The sequence below is a fragment of the Anomaloglossus baeobatrachus genome, chromosome 2, assembly GCF_048569485.1.
Source record: "Anomaloglossus baeobatrachus isolate aAnoBae1 chromosome 2, aAnoBae1.hap1, whole genome shotgun sequence".
NCBI classification, from domain to species: Eukaryota; Metazoa; Chordata; class Amphibia; order Anura; family Aromobatidae; genus Anomaloglossus; species Anomaloglossus baeobatrachus.
Genome location: NC_134354.1, coordinates 678078173 through 678100338, shown reverse-complemented (window position 1 = coordinate 678100338; position 22166 = coordinate 678078173). Strand labels below are relative to the sequence as shown.

The window sequence follows — 22166 nt, the reverse complement described above, 5'->3', positions numbered from 1 at the left end:
TGTCCTAATCACCAACTCCAAGTCTGTTATTATAATTGTTTTATGTGGTTTTAGTTGTTTAAGACAAATTTAAATCATATGTAATAATACAATTGCTTCATTATTGTTCTCTATACTATTGTTTTTAGAATTCTTTTCTACAGTAAGGGCGGCTTTGCACGTTGCGACATCGCAAGCCGATGCTGCGATGTCGCACGCGATAGTCCACGCCCCCGTCGCAGGTACGATATTGTGTGATAGCTGGCGTAGCGAACATGATCGCTACGCCAGCTTCACATGCACTCACCTGTCCTGCCACCGTCGCTCTGGCCGGCGACCCGCCTCCTTCCTAAGGAGGCGGGTCGTGCGGCGTCATAGCGACGTCACACGGCAGGCGGCCAATAGCGGCGGAGGGGCGGAGATGAGCGGGATGTAAACACCCCGCTCACCTCCTTCCTTCCGCATATCCTACGGAAGCCGCAGTGATGCCGGTAGGAGATGTTCCTCGCTCCTGCGACTTCACACACAGCGATGGGTGCTGCCGCAGGAGCGAGGAACAACATTGGACCGTCGAGTCAGCGTAATTATGGATTACGCCGACGCTGCACCGATGATACGATTACGACAATTTTGCGCTCGTAAATCGTATCATCTAGGCTTTCCACACTACGATGTCGCATGCGATGCCGGATGTGCGTCACTTTCAATTTGACCCCACCGACATCGCACCTGCGATGTCAGTGTGCAAAGCCCGCCTAAGGTATATGCAAGATTGTAGTTTGTTTCATGTGGATGTTGATGAATTTTCAGTATTTTTGGGATGCTGTGCTTTGTGGGTGTTAATTGTGCCTTTCATATGACTTGGTGCTAGATTAATGCTGCAAGGATATAACAATAATTCTGTGAAGAATAGGCAAAAAAAAAAAAACAAAAAACAAAAACAAAAATCTGTCACATTGTTTTTTTCTTTCTATAAAAAAAATACCTGTTCTCCTGAGAGGAAGCCCATGTTCAGAAGTGCTACAAGGGCTGGGCGCAGCCTGAGGAATGAAATTATTGGGGATGCTGGAAAGATGGGGTTTTTTCTCAGTCATCTCAGATGATCTAAAAAATAAAAAAACAAGTAAATGATGAAATATTAGTAATTATATCTAATGATTACAGATTTCTAGAACTTCAAAACTAATTCATTTTGATACAGAAATTATATCCATAACTAAAACTCAGTTTCTATTGGAAAAATTGGCACTGACAAATCTTTTCTTTGTATGGAATTATGCAAATAATCTAAAGTGGTCATCAGTGACGCGTTTCGGCTTCTATGCTCAAACCTTTCTCAAATTCTACATGTGATATCTGAGAAAGGCTTGAGCATAGAAGCCAAAAAGCGTTATTTCTGATCACTTTGTATGGAATTATGGAAATAAAAATTTAAAAGAAAAGAAAATGATTGATGTGAGTGCTGGTTTTTGCAATATATTTTGATAATTGGGTATGCTGACCAATAACATGAGCACAACTTCCTTTAAAAAAAATAAAATAAATAAAAAGAAAAAAAAGAAAGGAGTGCCCGCCTGAAATACTCTTATAAAACTCAGTCTGAAGATGACAGGTGGACAGTGCCTCTCCTTGGGAAAGAAGGGAATTTTGTTTACTTACCGTAAATTCCTTTTCTTCTAGCTCCTATTGGGAGACCCAGACAATTGGGTGTATAGCTTCTGCCTCCGGAGGCCACACAAAGTATTACACTTTAAAAAGTGTAACCCCTCCCCTCTGCCTATACACCCTCCCGTGCATCACGGGCTCCTCAGTTTTGGTGCAAAAGCAGGAAGGAGGAAACTTATAAATTGGTCTAAGGTAAATTCAATCCGAAGGATGTTCGGAGAACTGAAACCATGAACCAAAGGAACAATTCAACATGAACAACATGTGTACACAAAAGAACAACCAGCCCGAAGGGTACAGGGGCAGGTGCTGGGTCTCCCAATAGGAGCTAGAAGAAAAGGAATTTACGGTAAGTAAACAAAATTCCCTTCTTTGTCGCTCCATTGGGAGACCCAGACAATTGGGACGTCCAAAAGCAGTCCCTGGGTGGGTAAAAGAATACCTCGATAAAAAGAGCCGAAAACGGCCCCCTCTTACAGGTGGGCAACCGCCGCCTGAAGGACTCGCCTACCTAGACTGGCATCTGCCGAAGCATAGGTATGCACCTGATAGTGTTTCGTGAAAGTGTGCAGACTAGACCAGGTAGCTGCCTGACACACCTGCTGAGCCGTAGCCCGGTGCCGCAATGCCCAGGACGCACCCACGGCTCTGGTAGAATGGACTTTCAGCCCTGAAGGAATCGGAAGCCCAGAAGAACGGTAGGCTTCAAGAATCGGTTCCTTGATCCACCGAGCCAAGGTTGACTTGGAAGCCTGCGACCCCTTACGCTGGCCAGCGACAAGGACAAAGAGCGCATCAGAACGGCGCAGGGGCGCCGTGCGAGACACGTAGAGCCGGAGTGCTCTCACCAGATCTAACAAGTGCAAATCCTTTTCACATTGGTGAACTGGATGAGGGCAAAATGAAGGTAAGGAGATATCCTGATTGAGATGAAAAGGGGATACCACCTTAGGGAGAAATTCCGGGACCGGACGCAGAACCACCTTATCCTGGTGAAAAACCAGGAAGGGGGCTTTGCATGACAACGCTGCTAGCTCCGACACTCTACGGAGCGATGTAACTGCCACTAGAAAAACCACCTTCTGCGAAAGACGTGATAAAGAGACATCCCGCAGCGGCTCGAAAGGTGGTTTCTGAAGAGCCCTTAGCTCCCTGTTAAGATCCCAGGGTTCCAGCGGCCGCTTGTAAGGTGGGACTATGTGGCAAACTCCCTGCAGGAACGTGCGGACCTGCGGAAGCCTGGCTAGACGCTTTTGAAAAAACACGGAAAGCGCCGATACTTGTCCCTTGAGAGAGCCGAGAGACAAACCCTTGTCCATTCCGGATTGAAGGAAGGAAAGAAAAGTGGGTAAGGCAAACGGCCAGGGGGTAAAACCCTTATCAGAGCACCAGGATAAGAAGATCCTCCAAGCCCTGTGATAGATCTTGGCGGACGTTGGTTTCCTGGCCTGTCTCATAGTGGCAATGACATCTTGAGATAACCCTGAGGACGCTAGGAGCCAGGGCTCAATGGCCACACAGTCAGGTTGAGGGCCGCAGAATTCAGATGGAAAAATGGCCCTTGAGACAGCAAGTCTGGTCGGTCTGGGAGTGCCCACGGTTGACCCACCGTGAAGTGCCACAGATCCGGGTACCACGACCGCCTCGGCCAGTCTGGAGCGACGAGAATGGCGCGACGGCAGTCGGACCTGATCTTGCGTAACACTCTGGGCAGCATCGCCAGAGGAGGAAATACATAAGGCAGTCGAAACTGCGACCAATCCTGAACTAATGTGTCCGCCGCCAGAGCTCTGTGATCTTGAGACCGTGCCATGAATGCCGGGACTTTGTTGTTGTGCCGAGATGCCATGAGATCGACGTCCGGCGTTCCCCAGCGGCAACAGATCTCTCGAAACACGTCCGGGTGAAGAGACCATTCCCCTGCGTCCATGCCCTGGCGACTGAGAAAGTCTGCTTCCCAGTTTTCTACACCCGGGATGTGAACTGCGGAGATGGTGGAGGCTGTGGCCTCCGCCCACAGCAGAATCCGCCGAACTTCCTGGAAGGCTTGACGGCTGCGCGTGCCGCCCTGGTGGTTGATGTACACGACCGCCGTGGCGTTGTCCGACTGTATGCGGATCTGCCTGCCCTCCAGCCACCGATGGAACGCCTTTAGGGCTAGATACACTGCCCTTATCTCCAGAACATTGATCTGAAGGGAGGACTCTGTCGGAGTCCAGGTTCCCTGAGCCCTGTGGTGGAGAAAAACCGCTCCCCACCCTGACAGACTCGCGTCCGTCGTGACCACAGCCCAGGATGGGGGCAGGAAGGATTTTCCCTTCGACAGAGAAGTGGGAAGAAGCCACCACTGAAGAGAGGTTTTGGCTGCCAGGGGATGAGACGTTCCTGTCTAGGGACGTCGACCTCCTGTCCCATTTGCGGAGAATGTCCCATTGGAGTGGACGCAAATGAAACTGCGCAAAGGGGAATGCCTCCATTGCTGCCACCATCTTCCCCAGGAAGTGCATGAGGCGCCTCAAGGGGTGTGACTGGCCCCGAAGAAGAGAGTGCACCCCTGTCTGCAGCGAACGCTGTTTGTCCAGCGGTAGCTTGACTATCACTGAGAGAGTATGAAACTCCATCCCGAGGTAAGTCAGTGATTGGGTCGGTGTCAATTTTGACTTTGGGAAATTGATGATCCACCCGAACCTCTGGAGAGTCTCCAGAGCGACGGTCAGGCTGTGTTGACATGCCACCCGGGAGGGTGCCTTTGTGTCGCCCTGGGCAAGCCAGGGGACACAGGTCACACACCACCACACCCCACACTCCAGGTAGGCACATCACAGCTAACCAGAAATCCTTGTTGCCTTCCTCCAGAGGTTGATGATGCACACCAGGGGGTGGGCCAGGCGGTTGGCTCCGCCCATCGAGGAGCTCACAACACTGGAGGCAGGAAGAAACCAGGCAGATAGCTCAGGGACGAGCTTGAGTGAACAACAGAGTCTAGTCAGGGAGGAGGAAGTGGAAGGAGTGGAGGAGTAGTCTAGACAGGGCAAAAAGTAAACAACTAAGTGAAAGTGAAGGAAGGAAAGTAGTAAAGGAGGAAAAGCAAGCAAAGTAACAGAAGAGAAAGACAGCCTGAAGGGTCCAGCTTTGTGAGGGCCAGAACAGCAAGGTCAGCAACGGCGGTGACTGTCTGGAGGGGGACCGTTTGGAAGTTCCTGGAAGGACCCCGTTGGCTGTGTGCCCGGTGGTCTGGAGCAGTGTTCCGAAGGACAGTCAGCACCAGGGCAGGGGCCTCTCGGACCCCGGCAAGGCTAGGAGTCGCCAGATTTGCCAAATCCGTCAGTGACGGGGACGCAGCTCCCCCAACAACCAAGTCCCGATTGACGGCAACAGCCCGACCATTACCGGGGAGACACCGCCACCGCCAGGGCACAAGTTTCCCCAGGGCCAGCGCCTGCGGGCAAAGTGTAGAGCTCCTCCGGCCCAGATTGCAGCCGGGGAGCGGGTAACCGGAGGGAATCCACCGCTACCATCAGACAACACAGGTGCAAGGAAGAGGGACATCACCGTCACCTACCGGGAGTGCAGGTGCAGCCGTCTGTGGGACCGTCCTACCAGCCGTTGGTTTACCGTACAGACTGTGTCCGTGTGTCAGGCTGAGTGAGTACCGTAGTGCCGCAAGGCACAGCGCTGCCCCCGCGTCCCTGCGCCCTCCAGGCCCTACGCTTCACATCTCATCACCGGGCCCCGGGATCACCAACCCCTACCCACGGAGGGGCAACACAACACCTGGCTGCTCCGCCTCACCATCCCCGGGACCCCCACACTGAGCAGCGGTGGTGCAATCACCACAACCGTGGGTGGCGTCACGAACTATAACAATCCCCACACCCAAACAACATCCCCTTTCACTCACGGGCGAGGAGTGTCGCTCGAGACACCCCGGGATCCGGCCCACGGCTCGAGCCACCAGGAGCAGTTGCCGGACCCGAGCAGAAGGGGTGAGCGCGGTGTGCTGACACCCTCCTCCCCGCCCGCGACAACTTGGCGTCACGAACAGGATCTTACCGCTCTGCCGTCAGGTAGAGGTGCGCCTTGTTACCGCCGGAGGTATCCGGCAGAAAAATTTCAGAAGCCGCCATCTTTGGCGCGAAAAGTTCCCGCTCGAGCGTCTTCGAGCAGTAGAGGCGCGAAGGCCAAAACCCCGCCCCGAGAGAGGAGGGGCCGGAAAGAGCTAAGGGGGACGCGATGGCGGCCGGCCGCATGTAGCTGCGGCTATAAAAGCAGGGACGCCAGGACTCTGCAAACATCCCGTTCCTGGAAGCAAACGAACCAGCCGTCATGTGGATGCCGTCCCGCGACACCGTACCCCCCGCGCCTGGAACCGCGGCGTGGGTGGAGATCCGGACCGCGCAGCTCTACCAACGGCTGCAGGTGAAGATGCAGCTCCTCATGGAGGAGTGGGAGGCCGACATGGCGGACGTTGTAGCCACCGTGCGGAGACGCGAGGAGGAAGCGGAGAAAGGGAGGGTGAGTGACCCACGTCCCGATGCCCTTGAGGGGCCGGTCATCGCGGCTGTGGGGCCCGGTCCAAGCCCTCTCCCTTCGCTGCCTCCCTCGCCACCCGTCCCGGAGGCCGTGACCCCGCCACTAGGCCTGCTACCACCGCAACCGGTAGCAGTACCCAGCGTCCCCGCCCAAGCGGGCCAACCTGTAGCCGGAGCCCGCAGCCAGTCAGCGGTGTTGCCGTGGAAGACTCCGAAGACCGAACCGGAGGCATCCCCTGAGAAACTCCCCGAGCCGGAGCCGAAGACCCGCTCCGAGCCGAAGGCCCGGCTGCGGAAAGCCCCTGTGCCCATCCCCCACACCTCGGCTGAGGTGGCGCCGGGTTGTTGCTGCAAGGCAGCGCCCAAGGCCATGACACTGCGGGATACGCTACCCACCTTCTTGACAGTGGGTAACGTGCTGGATGTCCCGCGGGGCTCAACCCGTGCGCCGGTGCAGGTAGCAGCGCCATACTGGGACAGGGAGCCGACAAAGCTGGGCCTGGAAATCGCCGAAAGGGAAAGGAAGAAGGCCGAGCTGGTGGCCAGAGCGATCCGGGAGAAGGAGAATCTCCGGCAAGCGACATTCCGTGACCGGGGACCGCTGCACGAGGGACAGGTGAGGCGGTTTGATGTCCGCCGGGGCTACGGGTTCATCTACGAGCCAGGCCTGGAAGCCGAGGTGTTTGTAGCCCGGCGGGATGTGCATGCTCACCTGCCCGAAGAACATCCCGGCCGTAACCTGATGCCGGGAGATATTGTGCACTATACCCGGCACTTTGGGGAGCGAGGGTGGTTTGCGCTGGACGTTAACCTCAGGAGGGGCCCGGAGGCCCGAGCGAGCGCAGAACTCTACCCCTTGCCAGCAGCCCCAGCGCTTGACAGACCGGAGTAGGGCAATGGATGCCCGCAGCACCGTCCCCGTTGGGACCATCATTGAAGTTGTTGTTAGAAAAAGTTTGAAATGATAAGAAGAAAAATGATTATACCGAGTACTTCACCTGATTTGTGTGTTGATTAGCAACCGGCAGGAGCCGGCACCGTTGTCCCCGTGGGGACCGTTTAAAGTTTTATAGGCATGGGAACTATCCATGGACAAGCCCGTGAACTCTGCAGGGCACCACAAACGTTAAGTGGCTTGTAAATATGTTGGGTACCGTTACCGTTTCCGCAATGCCGCCTCCGGAGAGGCAGGTTGGAGGGAGGGCCCTCAGCAGATCAGGCTAGGGCCCAGCCACCAAAGGAACCGGTGGCCACCCTCTGGAGGGGAAGGACAGATCCCGCTCGGGTAACTTGTGCTGGACTGTGGGTCAAGGGGTGCTGCCTGGGTTTTAGGGGCAGCATCAGGGCCAGGTTGCTTGGGTGGGAGAGAGCGGAAACCGTGACCGTATACCGTTGCAACGTTTAAGTAAATGTGCCTCCCGTCTTGGGAAGAGTTTATGATTAAAAAAATGTATTTATGTTTGCTTAACCCTGTTATCCCCTTTTTACAGAAAAATAAAACCGGTGTAGGACGGCAGCCCGCGGACGGTCTGCATTTTGCTAAGGGGGAATGTGTCGCCCTGGGCAAGCCAGGGGACACAGGTCACACACCACCACACCCCACACTCCAGGTAGGCACATCACAGCTAACCAGAAATCCTTGTTGCCTTCCTCCAGAGGTTGATGATGCACACCAGGGGGTGGGCCAGGCGGTTGGCTCCGCCCATCGAGGAGCTCACAACACTGGAGGCAGGAAGAAACCAGGCAGATAGCTCAGGGACGAGCTTGAGTGAACAACAGAGTCTAGTCAGGGAGGAGGAAGTGGAAGGAGTGGAGGAGTAGTCTAGACAGGGCAAAAAGTAAACAACTAAGTGAAAGTGAAGGAAGGAAAGTAGTAAAAGGAGGAAAAGCAAGCAAAGTAACAGAAGAGAAAGACAGCCTGAAGGGTCCAGCTTTGTGATGGCCAGAACAGCAAGGTCAGCAACGGCGGTGACTGTCTGGAGGGGGACCGTTTGGAAGTTCCTGGAAGGACCCCGTTGGCTGTGTGCCCGGTGGTCTGGAGCAGTGTTCCGAAGGACAGTCAGCACCAGGGCAGGGGCCTCTCGGACCCCGGCAAGGCTAGGAGTCGCCAGATTTGCCAAATCCGTCAGTGACGGGGACGCAGCTCCCCCAACAACCAAGTCCCGATTGACGGCAACAGCCCGACCATTACCGGGGAGACACCGCCACCGCCAGGGCACAAGTTTCCCCAGGGCCAGCGCCTGCGGGCAAAGTGTAGAGCTCCTCCGGCCCAGATTGCAGCCGGGGAGCGGGTAACCGGAGGGAATCCACCGCTACCATCAGACAACACAGGTGCAAGGAAGAGGGACATCACCGTCACCTACCGGGAGTGCAGGTGCAGCCGTCTGTGGGACCGTCCTACCAGCCGTTGGTTTACCGTACAGACTGTGTCCGTGTGTCAGGCTGAGTGAGTACCATAATGCCGCAAGGCACAGCGCTGCCCCCGCGTCCCTGCGCCCTCCAGGCCCTACGCTTTACATCTCATCACCGGGCCCCGGGATCACCAACCCCTACCCACGGAGGGGCAACACAACACCTGGCTGCTCCGCCTCACCATCCCCGGGACCCCCACACTGAGCAGCGGTGGTGCAATCACCACAACCGTGGGTGGCGTCACGAACTATAACAATCCCCACACCCAACAAACATCCCCTTTCACTCACGGGCGAGGAGTGTCGCTCGAGACACCCCGGGATCCGGCCCACGGCTCGAGCCACCAGGAGCAGTTGCCGGACCCGAGCAGAAGGGGTGAGCGCGGTGTGCTGACACCCTCCTCCCCGCCCGCGACACCTTGACTAGGAGATCGTCTAAGTAAGGGATCACCGAGTGGCCCTGAGAGTGTAGGACCGCCACAACGGATGCCATGACCTTGGTGAAGACCTGTGGGGCTGTCGCCAGGCCGAAAGGCAGTGCCACAAACTGAAGGTGTTCGTCCCCGATGGCGAAACGCAGGAAGCGTTGATGCTCTGGTGCGATCGGCACATGGAGATAAGCATCCCTGATGTCGATTGATGCTAGGAAGTCTCCTTGGGACATCGAAGCGATGACTGAGCGGAGAGATTCCATCCGAAACCGTCTGGTTCTCACATGTCTGTTGAGCAGTTTGAGGACCAGAACGGGACGGAATGATCCGTCCTTTTTTGGCACCACGAACAAGTTGGAGTAAAAACCGCGACCACGTTCCTGAAGGGGAACGGGGATCACAACTCCTTCTGTCTTCAGAGTGTTCACCGCCTGAAAAAGTGCATCGGCTCGCTCGGGGGGCGGAGATGTTCTGAAGAAACGAGTCGGAGGACGAGAGCTGAACTCTATCCTGTAACCGTGAGACAGAATGTCTCTCACCCATCGGTCTTGGACATGTGGCCGCCAGACGTCGCAAAAGCGGGAGAGCCTGCCACCGACCGAGGATGCGGTTTGGGGAGGCCGAAAGTCATGAGGAGGCCGCCTTGGAGACAGTGCCTCCGGCGGTCTTTGGAGGACGTGACTTAGACCGCCATGCATAAGAGTTCCTCTGGCCCTTCCGTGTCCTGTTGGACGAGGAGGATTGGGACCTGGCTGAGGGCCGAAAGGACCGAAACCTCGATTGAATTTTCCGTTGCTGAGGTCTGTTTGGTTTTGACTGGGGTAAGGATGAGTCCTTTCCCTTGGATTGCTTAATAATTTCATCCAATCGCTCGCCAAACAATCGGTCGCCAGAAAATGGCAAACCGGTTAAGAACTTCTTGGAAGCAGAGTCTGCCTTCCATTCGCGTAGCCACATGGCCCTGCGGACTGCCACCGAATTGGCGGACGCTACCGCTGTACGGTTAGCAGAGTCCAGGACGGCGTTCATGGCGTAGGATGAAAATACCAACGCCTGAGAAGTCAAAGACGCAACTTGCGGAGCAGAGGTACGTGTGACCGCATTAATCTCAGACAGACAAGCTGAGATAGCTTGGAGTGCCCACACGGCTGCAAGGGCCGGGGCAAAAGACGCGCCTGTGGCTTCATAGATGGATTTCATCAGGAGCTCTATCTGCCTGTCAGTGGCATCCTTGAGCGATGAGCCATCCGCCACTGATACTACAGATCTAGCCGCCAGTCTAGAGACTGGAGGATCCACCTTGGAACATTGAGCCCAACCCTTAACTACGTCAGAGGGGAAGGGGTAACGTGTGTCAATAAGGCGCTTAGTAAAGCGCTTGTCCGGAAATGCTCTGTGCTTCTGGACAGCATCTCTGAAGTTAGAGTGATCGAAAAACGCACTCCGTGTACGTTTGGGAAACCTAAACTGGTGTTTCTCCTGCTGCGAATCCGACTCCTCTATAGGTGGAGTTGGGGGAGAAAGATCTAGCACCTGGTTGATGGACGCTATAAGGTCATTTACTATGGCGTCCCCTTCAGGTGTATCCAGATTGAGAGCAACGTCAGGGTCAGAGCCCTGAGCTGCGACATCCGCTTCATCCTCCAGAGAGTCCTCAAGCTGAGACCCCGAACAGCGTGATGAAGTCGGGGAAGATTCCCAGCGAGCCCGCTTAGCCGGTCTGGGACTGCGGTCCGTGCCGGAGTCCTCCCCGTGAGACCTAGGTGCCACCCCAGGAGCACGCTGCGGCGCAGACCGAGAGGGGCCTGGGGGCGATGATCCCACAGTGCCCGGGGCCTGTGTAAGGACCGATCTGGACTGCAAGGCTTCTAGTATCTTAGCAGACCATTTGTCCATAGACTGAGCCATGGATTGTGAAAGCGACTCAGAGTTTCTCAGCCAAAACTGCAAACTCTGTCCCTGCCACCTGGACAGGGGAAGCCGGCGGTCCTGCCTGAGCCGAGGGTCCCACCAGTGCCCGAGGCTCCGGCTGAGCGAGTGCAACAGGGGCCGAGCATTGCTCACAGTGAGGGTAGGTGGAACCTGCAGGTAACATAGCCGCACAAGAGGTACAGGTTGCAAAATAACCCTGTGTCTTGGCACCCTTGCTCCTTGTGGACGACATGCTGTTGTCTCCTAGGAGAGCGATCACTGAGGGTATATAGCCAAAAGCAAAAACAATGCGGCCGAACAGAGAAAATGTATAGAGATTATTATATATATATATATATATATATATATATATATATATATATATATATATATATATATATATATATATATATATATATATATATATATATATATATATATATATATATATATATATATATATATATATATATATATATATATATATATATATATATATATATATATATATATATATATATATACACACACACACACTTCGGCACCCTAGGGGGACCAGCACCGGGTGACCGGTGTGGCTTACCGACCGCCCAAAGCGGTTGTGTGTCCACCAGATTCCCTGCCTTGGGCCTCCCAGAGCTGTAGAGCTCGTTCCTGAAATCCTCCACCGGCAGACTGTGATTGTAAAAATGGCTGCCGGAGCTCTCAGGGGAGGAGGGAGCCGTGGGCGGCGCTAATAAAGTGCGGGAATCTGGTGCCCCATAGTGATCAGTGAGGGGGGAGGAGGACACCTAAAGTATTCTCCAGCCCTCACTGTCGACGTCAGGTCGACCGTCCCGCCCTTACCCCTGACTGGCAGGCCCGGGGGCGGGAGTTATGGTACTAGGCCGCATGAAGCCGGGGACTAAATTTAATACCGCGGCCGGCAAACAGGCGCGGTCGGCGCGGAAGTCCCGGTCGTCACAAAAAAACAGCAGCCGCTGCAGCGTCTGTGACACAAGCGCTCCATGCACCGTCCCCATGAGGACACAGAGTACCTTTAGATGCAGGGCCCTGTCCCTGATGATACCAAGTCTCCTGTCCGGCAGATTCCCACAGGGGCTGCGGAGGGAGCCCGGTCCCAGTGAATGGATGACCGGTTAGGATCCCACTTCTCCCAGAGCCTCTAAGGGATGGGGAAGGAAAACGGCATGTGGCTCCAGCCTTTGTACCCGCAATGGGTACCTCAACCTTAACAGCACCGCCGACTTAGTGGGGTGAGAAGGGAGCATGCCGGGGGCCCTGTGGGGGCCCTCTTTTCTTCCATCCGATACAATCAGCAGCTGCTGCTGACTAAAATGGGAGCTTGAGTGAATGTGTGCCTCCTTCCACACAAAGCATAAAAACTGAGGAGCCCGTGATGCACGGGAGGGTGTATAGGCAGAGGGGAGGGGTTACACTTTTTAAAGTGTAATACTTTGTGTGGCCTCCGGAGGCAGAAGCTATACACCCAATTGTCTGGGTCTCCCAATGGAGCGACAAAGAAATAGATGACGAAAAGGAGGGTCGGGTTACACATTGCATTATTAGTCATCCAGTCGGATCTGGTTACCTTTTTAGTACGGTTTTTGGTAGGAAAGTTTCGAGGTAATACAGGCTTTGGTTTCCCTTAGTTGTTGAGATGATTGATTTAGGGTAGTGACAGCTGACCAGTCACTGAATCATTGTTTGACCGATGACGTAGCCATCAAGGGCAGAATGATAACAGTTGCAGGGATCACAACCACAACCGGGCCCCTGCTTCAGCTGGATGTGCATCCGAGGTTGCACATCCAGCTGAAATGCATCGAGGTGCAGAGATTTGTCGGATCCCTGTACTGCGATGCACGCTGCCGGCCAAACAGAAGCAGATAGCTTTCATCTGTGTCTCAGTGACTGAGGGCAGTGCTTGACATCATGTGTTGCAATAGCACCGACACAGATGAAAGCTGCTGGCCACTGTGCACTGGCTACACAGGAGCGAGGGACGATGAGTACAATGTTGTTGTTTTTTGCGTTAGACAGAACAGTGACATATTTACCAGGATGGGGACAGTAGATTCGAGGATGGGGACAGATCCCAGGATGAGGACAGATCCCAGGATGGGGACAGTGTGAAGCCCCGCTAGTATGTGTCGGTGCATTACCTTCAGGGACTCCACTCGGCTGGATCTTGTCACAGGTAGGAGATCTTCTTCTTGTCGTGACGCCACTCTCAGTATTGCGGCCAGTAGGGACCGCCACTGCAGGTTGAGGGACGCCTGGGGCTGATGGTGAGTGCAGTTAGTTGGAATAGCCTCCTGAGAGTGAGGCAAGCCCCAGGGCCCTGTGTAGGTGCGTAGTACCACAAGGCGCAGAATGACTCAACACAGGCAGGATGTCTTTCAGGGTTTTTACTCACAATTGATGGCAGGGTGAGTGACCCGGGCGTAGCTGGGATGAACCAAGTGGGAACCAGGTGTCCTTCAGGCTGACTTGTGAGGGTGACTACTAACTCGCCTTCCTTAGCCCTTGGTGGTTTGGGGTAACCCCGACTTTGAGTCCCTATGGGGGTCACCCAGGGAAGATGCTGAAGCCTCTCTCCCCTTCGTTTGCCGTGTGCTTGTCGCCTGGGCCAGGCCACTCCAGCTGCTTGCCTCCTGTGACCTATGGGCCCTAACTGTGGCTACGTGGCTGCGGCTTTTGTGGTGTTGTGGCGTGGGCTTTGAGAGCCCCACACCGGCAGGTTTAGCAAAAGAAAGCTGGATCTATCTCCGCTTCGGGATCTGCCGCCCGTTTGGGCCTGGTACTCTCCAGCAGTCTCCTTACTTCCCACTCCGTGCTCTTCTCTCTAGCTGAGATGGGTTTCGGGTAGCACTCCTAGTTGACCGTTCTCCCCCGTCGGTAGCCACTGCGCGGACGCTGTCAGACTACAGCAGCCCAGGGGAAGGGGTCAGCTCTCCTCGGAGCTCCCTGGACTCTGCTCTGAACCGGCTCACATCTGGGACCTTCACTGCTGCTCCTGTCAGAGCTTCACTTTCCTGCTCCTCACTCCTCCACACTCTGCTGCAGACTCTAGACTGTTTACTCCTCCTTCTCCTTTCCCTTTTTGTGCCTGCCTACGCCACCTAGCAACCAGATTCTCTTACCACACCCCTTGAGAGGAGATGGAGGCTTTTGGCCCCCTCCACTATTCCAGTGAAGGTGAAGGCTTTTCCCCCTCCTGGGATCCCCAGGGGTCCTCTCATGGGTACATGTGTGAGACCTGATCACTATGCGCCTGTGTTCCACACCCCGGTCAGCCTTCTGGATTACCTGTGTTGTACTGTCCCCAGCATGGGTGCAGTACTCAGTGGTGCCTGACCAGGTCAGGGGCGCCACAACAGCATACACGAGGAGGGCAACAGTATACAGTACATACCAGGTGGGGCCTAGGATGGGGACATATATACCAGGATGGTGACATACACACACACAATCAGGATGTGGGCTAGGATGGGGAACATATCTACTAGGTTGGGGGGCATATTTACGGGGAAGGAGCCCAGGATGGAGGACATTAGAACAGGGTAGGGGACATTACTACGTAATGGGGGGGGGGACAACTTGTATGTCTTCGTAGGATTTATAATGCTAAATGTTTAGATACATACATACATACACACACATACATCTGCTCAACATAAGGAGGGGGGGCCCCAGGTCCAAAGTTTGCACTAGGGCTCATCAAACTCTAGTTATGCCACTAGTAGCCATCACAGGGGGAAATTAGTTCAGGTATCAAAGTGCAGAGATCCAGTCAGCCAACCTGTCTAGCAGACTGGATCTCTGTCTCCCTCCCACCTTTCCCTCTTTTCTTATAATACTGTGTGCTGTGAATGGACAGTGAATGATTTAACTAAATGGTGGTTTGAGCCTTTGGCTAAACCTTCCTTATACTGAAAAATAGACTTTTCTGCGCAAAGTATTAAGTTTAAAAAATTAAGATCTATCTTTTAATGAAAATGGCTGTGGACAATTCCTCAGCTCTTAATCAGTGTCCATATGTATTGGTTTATTTATTTATATAAAATATATATGTATTACATTAAGTTTTATAACAGAGTGTTTAGTGTGCACCATATAATCCCATGTAAGATGTAATATTTTTGGCTCAGTATTACAGGGCAGTAGAGGACTTCATATGCCATCGTGCAGTGCACATTTGGGGCTCATATACTTTTATGGCAGCAATAATAGAGTATTGATATGGCCATGAACCCAAGACCTTACAAACATAAAAAATAACACAATGTTTCAGGAATCATTTACAGATGCAATTGATAGAATATAGTACAGCTAGGAAGTAGAGACACTAATGGCCCCCATTAACATTCGATAGCGGTCGTCTAACAATCGTTTGGTGGACAGCTACCTCCCGTTCCCCAATACAAAGGAAAGCTGGGCTCAGCAGTGCGCCTCTGTGTTCCTCTAGCAGAAAAAAGGATTAAACACTGAAATTATACAGGTCGGATCCTTCTCTCCCCCAACATCATCTTTTGGGAGAATTGGAAGAGCCCAATGCACATTACACTGTAGGACAGACACCCCTGCCAGCTCTAGGAGGCATAAGATGTCACCATGCTAGAAATCAGCTTTATAGTCCATGCACCTGGGTCTCAGAAGATGCTAGCAGTGTTTATAGCTTCCTTATGGAGACAGATTGTCCCACTAAATATAGGGGACTTCATAGAACGGGGTCCCAAAGTCCCTGTGAAATGGAGCAATAGCGCACATACAGTACGTATCCTCCGCTCTATTCACTTCTATGGACCTGGTTACCCTACTTTTGTTATTATTTTTTAAGATTTTTGTGGTTTTGATTACATGTTGCCACACTCAGCTCAGATATAGTAATGCTTTTATATGACTACATAGATGTCGCATACAGGAACCCAAACAAAAATGTGGCCACTTCCAAGGGACACTCCAAATAAGCTTCAAAAGGAACCAGAAGACCCACCTCTTCCGACAAGCCAACAACCTGCCGTAACCCTCAGTCTGATACAGCGCCGCACAACCAGCTCTACCCTCACCTACTGTATCCTCATCTATCTCTTGAAGACTGTGAGCCCTCGCGGACACTGTCCTCTCTCCTCCTGAACCAGTCTGTGCCTTGTATGGTTTATGATTATTGTACATGTCCCTATTATGTATACTCCTTTCACATGTAAAGCGCCATGGAATTGATGGCACTATAATAATAAATAATACTAATAATAATAATAAACTGAAGTGATGCAAAATTAGATCATCACTTAATGCTCTACATATAATTAATCCTCTCTGTTCTTTTCTACTGTTAGCTAATACAATGTGCCAACATTTACAGTTACCTGTAAGAAATGGGGGCGCTGTTGGTGTCGTTATTGGGGCCCGGAGCTAATTGCTGCTTGTTTCGGATCATCTGTAACAGCTTCTGTTTCACTGCTGGGCTGGCATTGGCACCTAGGACCATAAAAGAAGCAAAGTTACAAGTAAAACAGACATAGAACATTATAGAAACGCATCCGCGAAGATAAAGTCCATCTCCAAAGCAGGACTACTGGACTCTAACGGGCCCATATACTATTCTGGCAGAAGGGCCTTTTCCATCTGTTTCCACACAGTTGAATGGAGCAGTGTTTCTGCATTCTCCCTGCAGAGGGCGATCTTGTACTATGTTTGTCAGCCCCATCCTAGTTCTGTGAATGAAACGCGTCGCTCTTTATGGTGAGTAATGTGACTGTGCCGATCAAGCGTGGACCCAATTGTAAGGGATCCGCTGTTCATTTTTATCACAGTTTTTTTTTTGTTTTTTTTTTTAAAGATGAATTACTCATATGTAACGTATGCGTTCAATAACAGATACTGCTGAAAATGCCAAATTTCCCATGGTTCCCCAGCCGACATGTCCACAACACAAGCAGCCATAAAGTAAGCAGAATTACCTGCCGAGCAATTATGGGGAATCTCAGATAGTATCACAGGTTTACAGTGTGCCATTACTGTATACTCTGGATTAATTTCCATTGCGGTCTATCATTTACACTTGTGTATTAGAGGAGATAACGTAAGACAATAACAATTCTCATACTGCATTTGCTCTTGTCCTTGTTGACCAGCTGCCTGAGACTTTGGTCCTGTCGTCCATGATCGGCATTGCGACATTCCATGTTCAGCTGTAAGACAAGAACGAAGGTCAATCCATGGCGGCAGAAGACAGAATCTGAACACTTCATATGTGCGATTGTCGCTATGTGTGATCATGCTGAGCGTGAGGTGCATGGTGTAGGCTTCTTTGTCAGAGAAAGTGTGGCGCCCCTGACCTGGTCAGGCACCACTGAGTACTGCACCCATGCTGGGAACAGTACAACACAGGTAATCCAGAAGGCTGACCGGGGTGTGGAACACAGGCGCATAGTGATCAGGTCTCACACATGTACCCATGAGAGGACCCCTGGGGATCCCAGGAGGGGGCAAGCCTTCACCTTCACTGGAATAGTGGAGGGGGTAGAGCCTCCATCTCCTCTCAAGGGGTGTGGTGGAGAGTCTGGTTGCTAGGTGGCGTAGGCAAGAACAGGAGAGGAGGAGCAGTGAGCCAGTTCAGTGTAGAGTCCAGGGAGCTCAAGTGAGGAGCAGATCCCTGGAGCTGTGCAATCTGACAGCGTCCGCGCAGTGGCTACAGACGGGGGAGAACGGTCAACTAGGAGTGCTACCTGAAAGCCAGCTTCAGCTAGGGAGTGCAACGGAGTGGGAAGTAAGGAGACTGCTGGAGAGCACCAGGCCCAACCGGGCGGCAGATCCCGAAGCGAGGATAGATCCACCTTTCCCTGCTAAACCTGCCGGTGTGGGGCTCTCAAAGCCCACACCACAACACCACAAAAGCCGCAGCCATGTAACCACAGTGAGGGCCCATAGGTCACAGGAGGCAAGCAGCTGGAGTGGCCTGGTCCGGGGAACAAGCATACGGCGAACGAAGGGGAGAGAGAGGCTGCAGCATCTTCCCTGGGTGACCCCCATAGGGACTAAAAGTCGGGGTCACCCCAAACCACCAAGGGCTAAGGAAGGCGAGTCAGTAGTCACCCTCATAAAGTCAGCCTGAAGGATACCTGGTTCCCACCTGGTTCACCCCAGCTACGCCCGGGTTACTCACCCTGCCATCAAATGTGAGTAAAAACCCTAAAAGACATCCTGCCTGTGTGGTCATTCTGCGACTTGTGGTACTACGCACCTATACAGGGCCCTGGGGCTTGCCTCACTCTCAGGAGGCTACTACATCCGACTGCACCCACCATCAGCCCCAGGCGACCCTCAACCTGCAGTGGCGGTCCCCACTGACCGCAATACTGAGAGTGGCGTCACGATCAAAACAGAAGATTTCCTACCAGTGACGGAGATCCAGCAACGTGGAGTCCCTGAAGGTAACGCACCGACACCGACACAACACCTGTGGGGCTTCACAAAAGCGCCACTCCTGACCACAGGGTGTGTCTGGTATTGCAGCTAATCCCCATGGTGCTCCAGACTTATTTACTTTAATCAACAAAGCTAAAATAACAGAACATACAAAAGACAGTATGGCCATGATAATCACATAAGATAATAAAAGCCGTGCCAAAGTGCTGGATCCGTTGTGCTGTAGATACATTGTGGTGTCTATCCATTCAGGAGTAAGAATATCACTCAATGCTGGGCTATTCTTGCAAATATGATCAGCACCATGACAGATTGGCAGCATGGTGAACACAATCTTACATAAATGGGATATAATAAGTGTTGCCGTATACACATGAGCAGGTTAATGAAGTCCCAGCAGGTAACTCTGCTCCACAGAATCGACACTAAAGGATTAGAGGAGACCTCGTACTCCGCTTTGTTGAACAGAACAAGCTTTCGATCTCTGAAGGACAGTTTCAAACGGAAGAAAAAAAAACATCAGGCTAGTCACACACAAATTATGGACTCATTGTGAATGTATGCGGGAGCATGCACCATTCAGCTCAGATGGACCAGAATAGTGCAAGCTCTGATTGTTTCCACATGACCCAGACTAGTGGAGAATAATTATTTCTGATTGATTTTCCCTGTGGTCTACTCATATGGTTACTTTACATTTTGCAATATCGGTACCGATATCGCTAGCATGCGTACCCGCCCCTGTTGGTTGTGCGTCACGGGCAAAATCGCTGCCCGTGGCGCACAACACATCGCTAACCCTGCGATGTCGCTCTGGCTGGCGAACTGCCTCCTTTCTAAGGGGGCGGTTCATGCGGCGTCACAGAGACGTCACACAGCAGCCATCAATAGCAGAGGAGGGGCGGAGATGAGCGGCTGGAACATGCCGCCCACCTCCTTCCTTCCTCATTGCCGGTGGATGGAGGTAAGGAGATGATCGTTGCTCCTGCGGTGTAACACATAGCGATGTGTGCTGCCACAGGAACAAGGAACAACATCGCTACTGACCAGACAACGATTTCTCATAAATAAACAACCTCTCTCAGACAAACGATTTTTGCCTCTTTTGCGATCGTTTAAGGTCGCTCCAGGCTGTCTCATGCTGCGATGTTGCTAACGATGCCGGAAGTGTGTCACAAACACCGTAACCCCAACGATATATCGTTAGCGATGTCGCAGCGTGTAAATGGCCCTATAGTTACTTAGGTTGAAAAAAGCCCCCAGTCCATCTACTTCAACCTTCCTCCACCAATTATATTTTGTCATTTATAACCAACAATGTTGTGTGTACTGAGGAAATCATCCAGTCCATTTTTATAAGCTGTTATAGTATCTGCCATTACTACCTCTTGTGGTCGGCATTCCACAGCCTGACTGCTCTAACTGTAAAGAACCCTTTCCTATTTAGCTGTCGGAATCATTTTTCTTTCATTCACAGTGTATGCCCTCTGGTCCTTAGTATTGTCTGTGGAAGGAATAAGTATTTATACATATAAATGAGATCTCCTCTGGAGACATCTTTTTCTAAGCGAAAGAAATTTAACTTTTTCAACCTGTCATCATATGGGAGGCCTTCCATTCCTTGTAGGAGTCTAGTTGCCGCCTTTGAACTCACTCTAACTTTTGAATGTCCTTTTTAAAATGTGGAGTCCAAAACTGGATCCCATATTCCAGATGTGGCCTTACAAGTGATTTATAGAGGGGTAAAAATACGTTGGGATCACGGGATCTAATTTCTCTTTTATACACCCTAACATTTTGTTTGCTTTAGCAGCTGCTGCCTGACATTGAGTGCTGCTGCTCAGCTTATTTGTAATGAGAATACCCAAGTCCTTCTCCTGTTCTGTAGTCCCGAGTTTACTCCCATTTAATGTATACACAGCTATAGGATTACTCCGTCCTAGGTGCAGTACTTCACATTTACATCGTGTTTGTGAGTATGTGCCTTGTTGTGGCTACTGAATTGGCCACCCTGCATGCCAAGTAGGTAAATTTTGTAAGTATACTCTGTATAGTAGTAATGCAGTCTAAGGCGGGCTTTGCACACTGCGACATCGCAGGTGCGATGTCGGTGGGGTCAAATTGAAAGTGACGCACATCCGGCATCGCATGCGACATCGCAGTGTGTAAAGCCTGGATGATACGATTAACGAGCGCAAAAGCGTCTTAATCGTATCATCGGTACAGCGTCGGCGTAATTCATAATTACGCTGACGCGATGGTCCGATGTTGTTCCTCGCTCCTGCGGCAGCACACATCGCTGTGTGTGAAGCCGCAGGAGCGAGGAACATCTCCTACCGGCGTCACTGCGGCTTCCGTAGGATATGCGGAAGGAAGGAGGTGGGCAGGATGTTTACATCCTGCTCATCTCAGCCTCTCCGCTCCGATTGGTCGCCTGCCGTGTGATGTCACACGACCCGCCCCCTTAACAAGGAGGCGGGTCGCCGGCCACAGGGACGTCGCACGGCAGGTGAGTGTGTGTGTGAAGCTGCCGTAGCGATAATTTACGCTACGCCAGCTATCACCACATATCGCTGCTGCGACGGAGGTGGGCACTATCGCACTCGGCATCGCAGCATCGGCCTGCGATGTCGCAGTGTGCAAAGTGCCCCTAAGTTTCATATATATTCAATGCCTGCATGCATCTTAGCACATAGAGTGCTGCTGTAGTCTTTTATCGGTATATTATGGAGTTATAGCAGCTTGCACCTATTCATACTTGCTTTATTCAGCTACGAAGTTTTTCTTATTTTTGTAGTATAATGTAAGAGATGGTGACTGCCTCCATATTTGGCAGAGTACTACTCCCATCAGCCTAAGGCTAAGTTCAGACATTGAATTTTTGTTAGCGCTTTATATGCAAATTAAAAGATGCTTTTTATAGTAGAAGCAAAAAGCTATGATGACATTGCAGAAGTCTCATACAAATGCTTGTTTTTTTTCTTTCCTGACTGAGTTGGAAAACTACAGCTTTTTTTTAAAATCTGAGTCATGTCAATTGTTTCAGCGTTTCTGCAGTTTTTTCACAGATAGAAAGCAATGAGAAAGTGCAAACACACTACAAAAAACGCAACCATGCATTTCTAAAGAAAAAAACGTTTATTAATATGTACAGTAGACAAATGACACTCTACACACACACACAAAAAACCCAAAACAAAAAAAAACAAAACACAAACACTGCTAAGACACAGCAAAATTGCACACAGAAAAGCAGCAAAAATTAGCAGCTTCTTTACTGCCTAGAGAGCAGGTTGTGTGTGCAGGAAAAAAAAAACAAAAACTTGCAACATGTGAACATAGCCTAACGCAGTTTTTAATTAGTGTGGGAGCCGATTTGGCCCTTTATATGTCCCTCATCCTGGTATAGCCCCATCCTGCTATATACTGCCATCCTGGTATGTACCCCCATTCTGCTATATACACCATCATCCTGCTATATGCCATCATCCTGCTCATATACCCCATCCTGCTCATATACCCCCAACCTGCTATATGTCCTGCATCCTGTGGCACGCAAAAAAAAAAAAAAAATAATAAAAAAAAAAAATATACGTTTATACTCACCTTTCCTCGCTCCACGCAGCATCGCTCCTCCTCCTGTTTGTGCCGGTAGCGCTGTGTGGAGCCGGCCACGATCCCTGCAGCATCGCGATGTCCTCATGTCTGTGCCGGCGGCGCGGCTGCGTGTGGACACGTGCACACAGCGATGACGTCATAGCTGTGAGCACCGCTAGTCTCCACACAGCTGCACTGCCGACACA

The 22166-nt window shown here is 51.7% G+C and overlaps 1 protein-coding gene across 7 annotated transcripts in view; it reads right to left on the bottom strand.

The window, feature by feature from the left end:
* HDAC7 (histone deacetylase 7) overlaps positions 1-22166 on the bottom strand; it is a 533886-nt gene that overhangs the window by 66956 nt on the left and 444764 nt on the right. For all 7 annotated transcript variants that reach the window (XR_012750574.1, XM_075337158.1, XM_075337160.1 and 4 more), the window contains 3 exons: positions 17042-17126; positions 16302-16413; positions 965-1083 (listed from right to left, as the gene is read on the bottom strand). Coding sequence is in view for 6 of the 7 variants with exons in the window: in XM_075337158.1 (XP_075193273.1) it covers positions 965-1083; positions 16302-16413; positions 17042-17126 (316 nt within the window). In the remaining variant the exon portion in view is untranslated. The remainder of the gene's footprint in view (positions 1-964; positions 1084-16301; positions 16414-17041; positions 17127-22166) is intronic.